Source organism: Neolamprologus brichardi, chromosome 1 (assembly GCF_056152115.1).
Source record: "Neolamprologus brichardi isolate AB-2024 chromosome 1, ASM5615211v1, whole genome shotgun sequence".
In the NCBI taxonomy this organism is placed as follows: Eukaryota; Metazoa; Chordata; class Actinopteri; order Cichliformes; family Cichlidae; genus Neolamprologus; species Neolamprologus brichardi.
Window position 1 is genome coordinate 41,880,621 of NC_142104.1, and position 13,714 is coordinate 41,894,334.

Below are 13,714 nucleotides of genomic sequence, written 5' to 3' on the forward strand. Positions count from 1 at the left end.
ACTCGGAAAGCAAAGCACATGCATTTGTAATTCGTGTTCATACAGGAATGGATCGTCACAGTTTGCCTACTAAAACACAATATAGTCCACTTCCCACAGATAAAAACACTGTGCCTCGCAGACTGCAGGAACTGCCACAGGCTGTTACACAACTGTGCTCAGCCGAGCCTATAAATAAAAAGTATCCTCTTTCTTAAAGATTGCAGGGGTCGACCCTGAGCAGGCCGTCAGTTAGAGATAATATGGGCAGTGATGAACTGAAGGGCTCTTGCTGAGTATGTAGTAGTTTACAAAATACTGGAAAGCACAAAAAATGTAACATTGACATCATTAGAAATATAAGATATTGCAACACTGATAACGACCCTTATCTTATATTAAGGTTAAATTAATGTAGGTATAGAGATTCAGCAGTTTAAAGTGTTAAGCAAGACTTGGTGTGAAGAACGTCTTAGGGAGAATATAAGTGTGGAGGTTTTTAACAAAAAGCTTGAAAAGGATACAGGCTGCAGAAAAAACTTTATAATAATAATAATAATTGTAATAATAATAACAATAATAATAATAGTAATAATAATAATAATAATAATAATAATAATAGTAGTAGTAGTAGTAATAATAGTAATAATAATAATAATAGTAGTAGTAGTAGTAGTAATAATAGTAATAATAATAATAGTAATAATAATAGTAATAATAATAATAATAATAATAATAATAGTAATAATAATAGTAATAATAATAATAATAATAATAATAGTAATAATAATAGTAATAATAATAATAGTAATAATAATAGTAGTAATAATAATAATAATAATAGTAATAATAATAGTAATAATAATAATAATAATAATAATAATAATAATAATAATAATAATAATAATAATAATGGATTGTATTTATATAGCGCTTTTCTAGACACTCAAAGCGCTTTACAATTCCACTATTTCTTCACACACTGGTGGAGGCAAACCACAGTTGTAGCCACAGCTGCCCTGGGGCAGACTGACAGGCGAGGCTGCCATATCGCGCCATCGGCCCCTCTGGCCAACACCAGTAAGCGGTAGGTGAAGTGCCTTGCCCAAAGACACAACGACCAGGACAGACAGAGCTGTTGATTGAACCGCCAACCTTCCTTGTTACTAGATAAATTAGCTTAAGACTCCTTTTACTTTTGTAGCCTTTCTTAGAAAGCTAATGTCACAGGATTATGAACAACTGATGATATCTGTGAGCACGACAGGTTTAATAAAGAAAGAATTAAAATGCTTGTTTTTCTTTCCTTCCTGTAGGCGCACGCCACACTCCAGTCCAGTAGGTGGTGCTGATGCACCTTTTAGCTCGTTTGCCAACCGCAAAATCCCCCCAAAAGAAGCCGTCATGTCGTTATTTTGAGGCTTCTGCTGGTTTGGGGGATGTAGTGGTTGGTTAGTTGAACTCTGGAGTCCTGTACCAACTTAAATCCGCAGAATGATGAAGGGAAAGACGGTTATTGTGACCGGTGCTAACAGCGGGATAGGAAAGGCCACAGCAGCCGGCATTGTGAAGCTCCAGGGTCGTGTAATAATGGCCTGCCGAGACTTGGACAAGGCTGAGGAGGCAGCTCGGGACATCCAGCAAGGCACCGGTGCAGAAAGTACACAGCTGGTGGTCAAACAGCTCGACCTCGCTTCACTGACATCTGTACGCGCATTCTGTGAAGACATAATTAAGGTAGCGATATAGTTGTTTTTGTTAAACATGGGGTTACACGCCACCCGCGTTTTATTTGACATGTACTAAATGGACAAAAGTGTTGGGCCATGTACACATAACACATAAACGAGCCTTTCTGACTTTCCATATAAAATCCCAAGGCGTTAATATGGAGCTGCTCTACCCTTTGCAGCTCAAACAGCTTTCACTCTTCTGGAAAAGGCTTTGTTTAGGCTTTATCGAGGTTCTGTGTGGACCAGTCACGTTCATCCACACCAGTCATGCCTTTATAGACCTTGGGCACTGGTGCAGACTCATGCTGGAACAGAAAGAGGCTACCAGCCAGTGGCCCTGAGAGGTCAGACCCACTGCAACTCAAGAAAACTCAACAGCAAAACCCACAAAACACAACAGAAGTTGAATTAAAGAAATCTTATGGAACACAGTGGACCAGCTGTGGAAGTGAAAGAGTCCAAAACATGGACTCAGATGGAGAAAACCTTTAGCATTGCTGAATATCCATACAGTGTGTCACCCGACTGGCTGGACAGTCCACAGTACTGGGTTACATACCACTGAATGCTTGTAGTTAATTAACAATATTTATATTTCTTCCTGGTGGAAAAATAGGTTAAAGTGGAATTTGGCAGGTGGCGGCATCCTAAAATTGGGAGCAGCTCTGCAGTGTGGGAATAAGTCACTGGTTTTCTAAGTATGTAGCGGCTGTCGTCCTGAATGAGCTCATCCACTCTTTGGAGGAAGCTCATTTATGCTGCAGTGTGCACATGCGCAGTGTTGGGAAGGTTACTTTTAAAATGTATTCCATTACAGATTACAGATTACATGCCCCAAAATGTATTCTGTAACTTATTCTGTTACGTTACTCAATGAGAGTAACGTATTCTGAATACTTTGGATTACTTAATATATTATCATGCTGTTTACAACTACATGAATGTACTATTGCTGTGATTTATTACTGTTACTGAAGGTCCGCGGCTCCGAACCGTAGTAAAGGGACCTCTGACTAATACGGTGGGTTCTGTGTCGGCTCGTAGCTGAAAACTAGCTTTACTTTGTTGTCTGGGTCAACTTTGCTAGCGAGAGACAGAGAGAGGCGTTGAAAGGCTGCTCCAACAGAACTTATTGTTTCAGAGGAAAACACGAACACGGTGTACAGTCGAGTCTTAATAGCTTACTTACAACTGGGCTCGTCAGGCTCTCTTCTTGGCTGCAGTGGTTATTATTATATTTACATGCTTCCAGCTCCCGTTTTTGCTCGATGACAGCTCGTACTTTTCCTTTTTCTCCCTCCCTCGCTCACAGACACATAACGGGTATGGCAGTCCATTCTCCCTGCAGCACGGACTACACTGCCTATGATGCTACATTCTTTAGGGCTATGCCAGTAGCATTCTGCCTATTAGCTTAGCACAACAACAACAACAGGCGCTCTCTCACCCAGGAAACACGCAGAGAGAGCGTCACCCTGTAACCATGGCAACCATAACGCTGCCACCTGGAACAACAGAACGTAGCTGTCAAACAAAACCCAAACAGTCCTGACCCGCCACAATATGAAACAGGGAAGTACCGCCGTGTAATCCATTTATTTCAACAAAGTAACTGTATTCTAAATACCACCTTTTTAAACGGTAACTGTAACGGAATACAGTTACTCATATTTTGTATTTTAAATACGTAACGGCGGTACATGTATTCCGTTACTCCCCAACACTGCACATGCGCCACAGACCTGTTTTATATCGAGTGCGTTTCTAGTAGTAAAAGTACACCGTGTACGAAATAATCTGTTCTCCTCTTTGCTGTTAAACAGGAGGAACCTCGGCTAGATGTGCTGATCAACAATGCCGGTATCTACCAGTGTCCTTACACCAGGACAGAGGATGGCTTTGAGATGCAGTTTGGAGTCAACCATCTGGGACATTTCCTGCTCACCCATTTGTTGCTGGACCTTCTGAAACGATCAGCTCCTAGCCGCATAGTGGTGGTCTCTTCCAAGCTCTATAAACACGGTTACATAAACTTCGAGGACCTAAGCAGCGAGAAGTCGTATGACAAAGCTTTTGCCTACAGTCGCAGCAAACTAGCCAACCTGTTGTTCACCTGTGAGCTTGCCCGTCGCCTGGAGGGCAGCGGAGTGACAGCGAATGCTGTGACTCCGGGCATAGTGAGGACTAACCTGGGGAGGCACGTTCACATCGCTGTGTTTGTTAGGCCGCTTTTTGACCTGCTGTCCCGAAGCTTGTTTAGGAGCCCCGAAGAAGGAGCTCAGACATCCGTCTATGTAGCTTCTAGCCCGGATGTTGACAATGTGCAAGGAAAGTGCTTTGCTGATTGTCAGCCTCAGGTTCTTTTGGACAAAGCCACGGATCAGGAACTGGCCGCTAAATTGTGGGACATTAGTGAAGTCATGGTGGGGATAATCACATGAGATCAGTGTGAATTTTGAGACTTAAAAATCAATTATTTATTAACCATTTATTAACCAAAGTCTTTCTAGAGAGCACAAAGTTAAACAGGGCAGAGCAAATCCAAAGCCATGTTTTCCAGAATTAAGACTTTTGTTTGTCCTAAGTGTCACATGTTCAAGTCTCATGGTGCCATACTTTCCCAGTAGAGCACGTTGCTCTCAGACTGCTTTACTTGTGTTTCTTAGAAATGTCCAAAGTGGAACGGGAGCAGAGCGTTCCTGTCTGTGGAACCTGCTCCCAGTCTCGGAGCTGAAAGTGAAACTGTGGGTTCAGGATTCTTTGGAACTTCCCATGAACTCAACATTTCTCATTTACGCTCCTCGTTTTGCTCCTGATGTAAATGAATGTGGAACACATGCAGTAAAAATGTCATTAACCTGTTCAGGGATGTAAAGTCATAATGTGATGCGGTTGTCTTCTCTCATAAAATTGAAGTGAATCGATATTGTTTCCTCTTGAAAATCATACTCTGGCACATGAAGTGGATTATTACAGTAAGTTTTGTATTTAACCAGGAAGTGAAAGTCTGCTGTAGCGTGTTTTTGATAGCAGGAGAAACCTGAGAAAGCACGAGGAGAACATCTAAACCACACACAGAGGAGCCCTGCTGCTTAAACCCAGGGTGCTTTTGCTGTGAGGCACAAGTCTGTTTGAACTGAATGCACTAATACTTGTTGCAGTGGTATTATACCACAGCATACAACAACATAATTTATAGCTGGTTCTTTAGCTGAGGCCAGTGTGTTTGTGGAAATGGGCTCAAGCATACACAGTTTGTTGTTCGGTGTTTTATGGACTCAAACTTGAATAATACTGAGTCGTCCATGTGTACAAATGTATACAAATGCAGTACAAAATGAAAATGATCTAGATTCTCCTTGGTTTTATTCAAACAAACCTCTGAACAGTTTTCCTTGTAACTCTTGTCAATAAACAAAACCTCTGAAGAAAGTGTCCCAGTTTCTGCTGTCAGCAGGAAAGCCTGCCACTCGTATTCTCCTGAACAAAGACTCTTCTTAAAGCACAGATGTCGAACTCCAGGCCTCGAGGGCCGGTATCCTGCAGGTTTTAGATGTGTCCTTGATCCAACACAGCTGATTTAAATGGCTAAATGACCTCCTCAACATGGCTGTATCCCAATTCAGGGTCTGCAGCCTTAAAGTACGGAGCCTCAACGATCCTCAAGGGCCGCGTACTCAAAGACCGCTAAGGCCGGAAGTGCGAGGCTTGTGAAATGGGACGGTGTAGCCTCCGTTGCGCTGCCCAGGTTGCCTAGCAACCATGATACTAACAGCTGGAAACGTTTCATACAGCTTTGTTTGACAGAAATGAAGGAGAAAATCTTTTGTTCATTTGTTTGTTTGTTTCTACATGAGCTTTGATCATTCTCTGATTAAGCTCAGCTATTGAACGGCGTATATTTTAAAGTAAAGGCTTTAAAACCAAGTTAGTACAAACGTCACTAATGTCACATAACTTTGCCGACATGTGGCCAACAGTAATGTTTTAATGTTCTTCGTTATTAAACATTTGCACATAAATAAGTGACATAATATTCAGTACTTACTTAAAGTTTACTCTTCGGCTCATCCGCCGTTTTTTTCGGCAAAATTATCCACACCCACCGCCGCGCTATGCATTCTGGGATATGTTGGGCCACGAAGTCTACACCGCCACGTCCTTAAAACTCAGGGAAATGAAGGACGCATTTGAGGGCCGCATTTGGAGCAGCCTTCAAATTGGGACAGCCTTCGTCGCGTCGCTGTGACGTAATCGGCCTTAAAATGTGGCCTTTAAGGCTGCAGACCCTGAATTGGGATACAGCCAAGTTCTCCAGAAGCCTGGTAATGAACTAATCATTTCATTCAGGTGTGTTGACCCACGGTGATATCTGAAACCTGCAGGACACCGGCCCTCGAGGCCTGGAGTTCGACACCCCTGCCTTACAGCTTTTATACGTTTCCATCCACGGTCCACTGTAGAGTGATCGTTCCAGAGTTCAGCTCGAACTAGTTGATGAATTCATTTTCCATTTGACCTGAATTTCACTCATTGTTGGATGCAGTGGTGCACAGCATGTCACCACTGGACTGTAGAGCAGTGGAGGCGTGTTCTCTGGAGTGACGAATCACGCGTTTCTATCTGGCAGTCGGTACTAGTCTGACCGAGTGTAAAGGTTGGTGGAGGGGGGGTTATGGTGTGCGGGTGTTTTTCAGGACTCGGTTCCTTGGTTCTACTGAAAGGAACTCTTAATGCTTCTGCATGCTGAGACATTTTGGACAATTTCAGCTCCCAGCTTTGTGGGAGTCGTTTGGGGATGGCCCCTTCCTGCACCGACATGACTGCACACCGGTGCACGAAGCAACGTCCACAAAGACGTCATATTAAACCCTGCAGACTGTGAAAGCAATGTCAAGTTCATATCCGTGTGAATACATTTGGCAGTGTAGGTATGATCCTTCATATCATGAGTCCAAAGGTAAAAATAGGTAAGATTCCAGCTTCAAAATGTCATTTTATTCTGTCTACGATCTTTAAACTGACTCACATTTATTTTCTCAGCCTCCTGGATTAAAATGGAGCTTCTGCTCTTTATTTACCTGTTGCAGAGGTGGATGTAGTTGATGGCTGAGAGCTTGGTTGGTGACAGTTTTCTTTGTCTTTCATCAACATGTTTAATGATCACTCAGACGTTTGGTGTAACAACCTGCTGTCAGGCCTGTAAATGCAGCTATTTTACTTCACTTCCTAATTAGACCTCATTACATGGATCATAGCGTTGTGTTATTTCTCCGGCCTGTTTTTAAGCTCATTATGTAAAGAAAGGAAACAAATAATTGTCACGGCTGGGGCAGCAGCCGTGTTGTAGATGAACGAGGACACAAAATGCAAGCAAGCGACTGATGAAGAGCGTGACGTTTATTTACAAGTGGCAGTGGCAGAAACAGACAACGAAGCATGAGAAATACTAACGGAAACCTAAACTGGGAAAAACCAAATAACAAACCTGAGAGCACACGAGACACAGGCTGTGTCCCAATTCAGGGTCTGCAGCCTTAAAGGCCGCATTTTAAGGCCGATTACGTCACAGCGACGCGGCGAAGGCTGTCCCAATTTGAAGGCTGCTCCAAATGCGGCCCTCAAATGCGTCCTTCATATCCCTGAATTTTAAGGACGTGGCGGTGTAGACTTCGTGGTCCAACATATCCCAGAATGCATAGCGCGGCGGTGGGTGTGGATAATTTTGCCGAAAAAAAATGGCGGATGAGGGGCGCCCGAAGAGTAAACTTTAAGTAAGTACTGAATATTATGTCACTTATTTATGTGCAAATGTTTAATAACGAAGAACATTAAAACATTCCTGTTGGCCACATGTCGGCAAAGTTATGTGACATTAGTGACGTTTGTACTAACTTGGTTTTAAAGCCTTTACTTTAAAATATACGCCGTTCAATAGTTGACCTTAACGTTTCCAGCTGTTAGTATCATGGTTGCTAGGCAACCTGGGCAGCGCAACGGAGGCTAGACTGTCCCATTTCACAAGCCTCGCACTTCCGGCCTTAGCGGTCTTTAAGTACGCGGCCCTTGAGGATCGTTGAGGCTGCGTACTTTAAGGCTGCAGACCCTGAATTGGGACACAGCCACAGAGACGGGAACGAAGCACCGTGGACCGCAGAGATACATGAATGATGAACTCAGACGAGCCGACAACGAACACAGACCGACACCCACTAAATATACACACACAAGGTAATCGGGTAATCACACACAGGAGGGGAGAACAGCTGATCCTAATACACACGATAACTGAAGGACACAAGCTGAACACAATGACAACAGACACAGACAGTGGCGGTCCTAGCCTGTTTGGCGCCCTGGGCGAACACTCCCTCTGGCGCCCCCCCCCCCCACACACACACACACAAAAAAAAAAAATTAAGGATTATACATTAACATAAAACTGTTGTACACACACATATGAAGCAAGAAAGATTGTAATTTGAATGCAAAAGGCTACCAAACAGCCATCATAATTCGTCATACAATGAGAACAGGACAAATCAACAATTGACAATGACTAATTAATATTAAAATCTGTAACATAATGTATTGTTTGGAGTTTAGTCTGTTACTGTTGCTATTTTTACCATTTCTTCTTGGAGCAACTGTAACCCACATAATTTCCTTAGGGATTAATAAAGTATTCTGACTCTGATTGTTTCAGGATGACCTGCCATTATCCAATCACACATCTGCTTACCTGCATCTGTTGCTCGTTTCTCCTCCTCTTCTTTTCTATTCTTTCTAAACTGAGCACCTGATGGCTTTGAACTTTTCTTGTCCATCTTCCATTGGTTTTAATTTTGCACTCCAGTATGAACACAAATCCCCCAACTCGAGGATCACCACAACATAACCTAACAGACCTACACCTTAGTTCACAGATTTGCTTTGTCTAGGGTGAATTTCTGGGATTTCACACAACCCAGGATTCAAATCATGAATACATAATGGGCTTGGATTTACATCATTATAAATGAAATGTGCTCTATTTGGAAGCAGCAGGTCTCCCTCCCCTTTTGACGGGTTGTGTGTGAGACTTTAAATCATCAAACTGTAAATTATAAATTTTAAATTGTAATTGATCCCTTTACCCCGAGTCCTAAAGTGTATATTTATTTTCTTACTCTTCTTATATTCATTGTTTGTTTACTTGCATTGCTGTAACTGGAGCCTCGTCGTCTCGTCTCTCTATATACTGGACTGTATGTAGCGGAGATGACAATAAAGTTTACTTTGACTTCAGCAGCGAGCAGGCGCACCGAGGGCTCTCGCGCTCACTTTTCACATATAGAATTTCGAAAAAACCTCGGTGCAAATTATAAGTCTGTATCATGATGTCTGGTGTTTTCGTGTTTGGTTTGTTTTTATTTTGTTTTATTTTGCGAGTTGGTTATTAGCTGCTGCTCCAGCCAGTCAGAGAATCCCCCCGCCGCCCCGCCCTCTCCTCCCTGCGCCGCAAGCAGCAGGCGCACCTCGCAAACGGAGGGCGCCCTTACTCCCAGCAAATGGGCGATAGAAAACCACTCGGTGCCTGTGACATTCCCAATATGCGTTGGCTGACGTCGGGGCAGCATGAGTACGAGCATTTTTTTTTTTGCCGATGCCGGTGATGCCGCCCCCACCACGATGCCGCCCCGGGCAACCGCCCGTGTCGCCCGTATCTAAAACCGCTACTGGACACAGACCTTCAGACTAGAACAGGAAATCGAGAACACGAGCCTTCAAAGTAAAGCAGGAAACACACAGACTGATTTACAACACAACACGGGGACATGAACAGAGCACCGAGGACAGACACAGGTAGGGCTGATAAAACACTAAACTTCAGGTTCGACCCTAAACGAATACAAAATCAGAATAAACACAAGGCACAAAAATGAACTTCAAGGAAACACAAAATGACCCAGGACCATGACACTGATGCTTTGTTGCCGTGGATAATGTTTTAAATTCTATTCAAATTATTTATAAAGCACCAAATCACAACAAAACAAATCAATCAAAGCAACGCGAGTCATCTCCATCAATTCAATTATTATGCAAATTATTTGACCACAGCATCCATGTGTATTTATTAAAAAACTACATTTGTTTAGTGTTCCACTCTTAACCAGCGGATTGATCTGGTTCGCATTTCTGGCTGATTTCAGATTTGACTGAATTTGTAAATTAATTTTTTTTTTTTTAAATATTTGTTGCTGGTTAGTTAACATGTTGTGCAAGTGTACAGTATGTGGATTTAGTTCAGGGGATTAAGAGTAATCCACTTTAACACTTACCAGCTCTTTCCACATGCTGCCAGTGTCCCTGCAGACCTCACATGGCCCTGCTGCCTGACGAGTCTGTGTCGCCTCACACGAGGACCCTCGACGGGCTTCTGAAAAAACAAACAACACAAAAGAAATCTGAGGTTTTTGGCTGAAAATAACAAGTGAGCTAAACGGCTCTGAAATATCTCATTTGTGTTACGTAAAGTTCAAGTATTTAGGGTTATGATGATGCATCCTAGTGTGATTTCAGTTTTCAATGAGGTGTGCAGAACAGAGTGGACTCGCTTCATTAACCCTTTAAAGCCGCTCCGTTTTGCGTAACTATTTTTAAATCCCTGAAGAACCGGAACCACGTAAGCTAGAGCAATATTTTTTTTGCATATGAAACCGGAGGAGTTGTACTTACATCTTATGCCATCAGCTTGTCCTCGGTCACAGTTTCCTTCCACATATAGCTTTGCAAAAACTGCATAAAAAGCGCTTGCAGCAACAAAACATAATATTCCAGAAACACGCTTTGCTGATCCGATCAGCTGTTTGTAACACTTCCTACATTGAAAGAGACATCAGCAAACGATCACATGTCCGCCATTACCTGCCCGAAACCGGAAGTGACGTCATTTTCGCGGAAACTGTAGTTTTTTACTTGTAGGCCTTAAAAGCTAATACTGGTGTTTTTATAAGTCATGTCTGACTTTATGCTTTTCTGAATAGTTTCTAGGATGCTTAGGACTCATATTGCACTGCTGGAAATAGTTTATTTTGATGCATATGCTGCTTTCTTTGTAAATTTGCATCATAGGATTGTTTTTTGTTTTTCCTGCAGTGTATAAAAATTGCTGTATCTCAAAAATAAAACTATGAAGACACTCAAAATAAATTTTCTGTTGTTGTAAACTATTTTTTGCAACTTTTTTGTATTTACAGTTTTGAGGGATAAGCCTCTTAAATTTCTCTAACTAGAAATATATGTTAGAAAAACAAAAACGATTTTCAATTTTTTTGTAGTTTATTGCACTTTTTTGCAATTTATGTAGTTACTATGGACTAAATGCAGACATATTATTAAAATATGGGCTATAACAGTTGTATTGATGTATAGCAACTTGAAATACTCCCAAAAATGGCTCCACAGCATGTAAAAATATAAAGTAAGCTCTGGCGGACTTGGTTCTATGGTAGGTCTTAAAGGGTTAACAGAATAATTGATCGTCACAGACCCTCTGGGAATGGAGGCTGACCTGATTTTGTTTTCAGGTGTTAGCTCAGTGTATTCTCACATTTTTGCTTTCTCTGAGCATTTCAGTCTAATGATGATAAGCAGCGCACTGATTAAGAGTGAACGTTTTGCCCTGTGACCCCACGCCTTAAACAGATGTGTTGTTCTTTGGGTTTATTTATCCAGCATCCTGTGCAGATTTGTCCACAAACACGACGGGTCATCATTAGTTCATGATGACCCGAAATGCTTCCTGTTTAGTGAACACCCACACAAAAGGTTTTGGCATGTGGCACAGGTACACACGGCTCAGGATTATAAGATTATCCTTCAAAACAACCATCGCAGCTCTATTTACGGCTTTGTTATGACCACAGCCAGTATATAAATGCTGTGAGGAGAGTGGCTGCATGACTGAGACCGCACTTCTTTCTTCTTCTGAAGCAGGGTAAGAGCTGGCAGCAAACATGAGCACGCACTGTAGCAAAAACCTTTCTATGAAAGTACTTTTTAACAAAGCTTTTCCTGGTTTAACTGTGTGTAGAAGAGTGGGCGTTTATTCTTTTAGATGTGTGAAAATGTAACTTCAGATACAGATTACACTCATAAATCCTCACGTTGATGTAAAATAACTCTTGAAAGTGTTAAAAATTCAGAACACAAGACTTCATGCAACGACTTAAAGAACAGTGAATGATAGTCAAGTTGTGCTCTACACATCGTTGTATAAATATCTGGAAGGCAGTGCAGCAGCGTTGCTGATACTGACATGCTGTGGCTGGAGCAGATTTGCTGAACGGTGGAGGGACCTGCTATGGTGTTTGATTTGGAGATATCAGTAGGCTGGAAAGTGCTCTGTCGTCCAAGCTGGTCACTGCCAGTAGGTCCAGACGGTTCCTCGTGACTTAAATGACTGATGTGAGGGTGGAAAACAATTCTCTGTATTTATTGTGCCATTTGCGTAAGTATGAGGGAGCGATGAGGCCTGATCAGGAGCTAAATGTGCTCAGTCTCACCTTTGAAAATTGAAACAGGTTTTACTTGATGGCACGTTTTGATCCCTGGGTGCTGCTCCTGATTCACGAGATAAAACTATTTTCGTGTTTGAACTTTTTAAAGATGAATGCAACAGCAGCCGAGCCAGCGGAGGGCTCCAAGCCTGCTCCTCCTGAGTTCAAGCAGAAGGGATCTCGGCAGTTTAAGAGCAAAGCTCCCAAACCTGGACAGAAGGAGTGAGTTGAGTGATTATTTACACGTATACATCAGTTTCTTGTACTTTCTTTGAATACTTTCCATCTGCTTTTCCGATAGCTTTGACATTGATGTCCCAGGGATGGAGGAGCCAGGAGGTGAGTGTGATTGTTATGTTTATTGTGAAGCTGTTTCATGTTTAAATCTTATGCTTGGCTTTTCTTTTTCTTACCTTGCAGACTCTGCAGTGGTCTGTCCCTGGGAGGCCTTTGGTGACATGGAGCTGAGCGACCTGACTCAGTTTGGCGTTGTCTAAACCCACCAGCAGACATGTGTGAATGTTTGGAGGTTCCTAATGTAGAGGATGAGGAGCATCCTCTGAGTCTCAGGGTCATATGGAGCCTCTCTGCTGTAAATGGAGAAAGGAAACAGTGGAACCTTCGATCTGTAAACTATCAAAACAACATCAAGCAAACTAGCACTGACTACCTATTTAACAATTAACAGCCTACTGCTAATAAATCCACAGATATGTTTCTGATTTGTCTTTGCTTTGTGTAGATTAATGTGAAGAAAAACAACTGAATCTATGTTAAGATTTGTGAAATAAGACGTTAGGCTTAAGTGTATGACAGCGATAACTGATCCCTGCTACACATGGGTCGCAAACATTTTGCCACTAAACCTGTGGCCCATGGCAACAAACCCGAGCAGCCTACCAGTGACGAACCAAGTTTGCAAGTGTGCTGAGGAGACCTGGTATTTGAGTTTATTTCATAAAATGTTTGAGAATTAAAAACTATTTATGGCATTTTTTATATATTATGTTTTTATGACCAGAAGCTTTCCCTTGACCTCAGAGGAATCTATCTATCTATCTATCTATCTATCTATCTATCTATCTATCTATCTATCTATCTATCTATCTATCTATCTATCTATCTATCTATGCTGTTCATACATGCAAGTAAAAAATGTTTATATTATGACAGCAGAATAATAATCACAGCTTGCTGAAGGTTTAACTGAATGTTGAAAGTTAATGTAAATGTCTTCATAATAAATGGATTGGACTAGTTTTTACGTAGTGCTTTTTTATTCTACTGGAGCACTCAAACTGCTTTAAAGCACATATTAGCCAGTCCCAGAAGAACACTGGCGTATGTAATAATCAATGTTCCCTCTAATTTTTCACGTGTCTGAGTGAAGGCACAAACTCCCTGAGCGTCCCTTGGACCACTGTGAGCGACAGCAGACGTGTGCACTGTGGTCACGCC

The 13,714-nt window shown here is 42.0% G+C and overlaps 2 protein-coding genes across 2 annotated transcripts; both read left to right on the forward strand.

Annotated features, from left to right (window-relative positions):
* Positions 1-1,377: 1,377 nt before the first annotated feature.
* Positions 1,378-5,132, forward strand: LOC102790111 (retinol dehydrogenase 14-like). The gene is made up of 2 exons (XM_087842324.1): positions 1,378-1,716; positions 3,536-5,132. Exons 1-2 carry the CDS (start codon positions 1,474-1,476, stop codon positions 4,151-4,153), a joined length of 861 nt encoding a protein of 286 aa, XP_087698450.1. The 5' UTR covers positions 1,378-1,473; the 3' UTR covers positions 4,154-5,132.
* A 6,509-nt stretch (positions 5,133-11,641) lies between these two features.
* LOC102786608 (retinal cone rhodopsin-sensitive cGMP 3',5'-cyclic phosphodiesterase subunit gamma-like) lies at positions 11,642-13,520 on the forward strand. The gene is made up of 4 exons (XM_006804571.2): positions 11,642-11,694; positions 12,366-12,478; positions 12,558-12,595; positions 12,677-13,520. The coding sequence occupies exons 2-4, from the start codon at positions 12,366-12,368 to the stop codon at positions 12,751-12,753; spliced, it is 228 nt and encodes a 75-aa protein (XP_006804634.2). The 5' UTR covers positions 11,642-11,694; the 3' UTR covers positions 12,754-13,520.
* Positions 13,521-13,714: the final 194 nt, after the last annotated feature.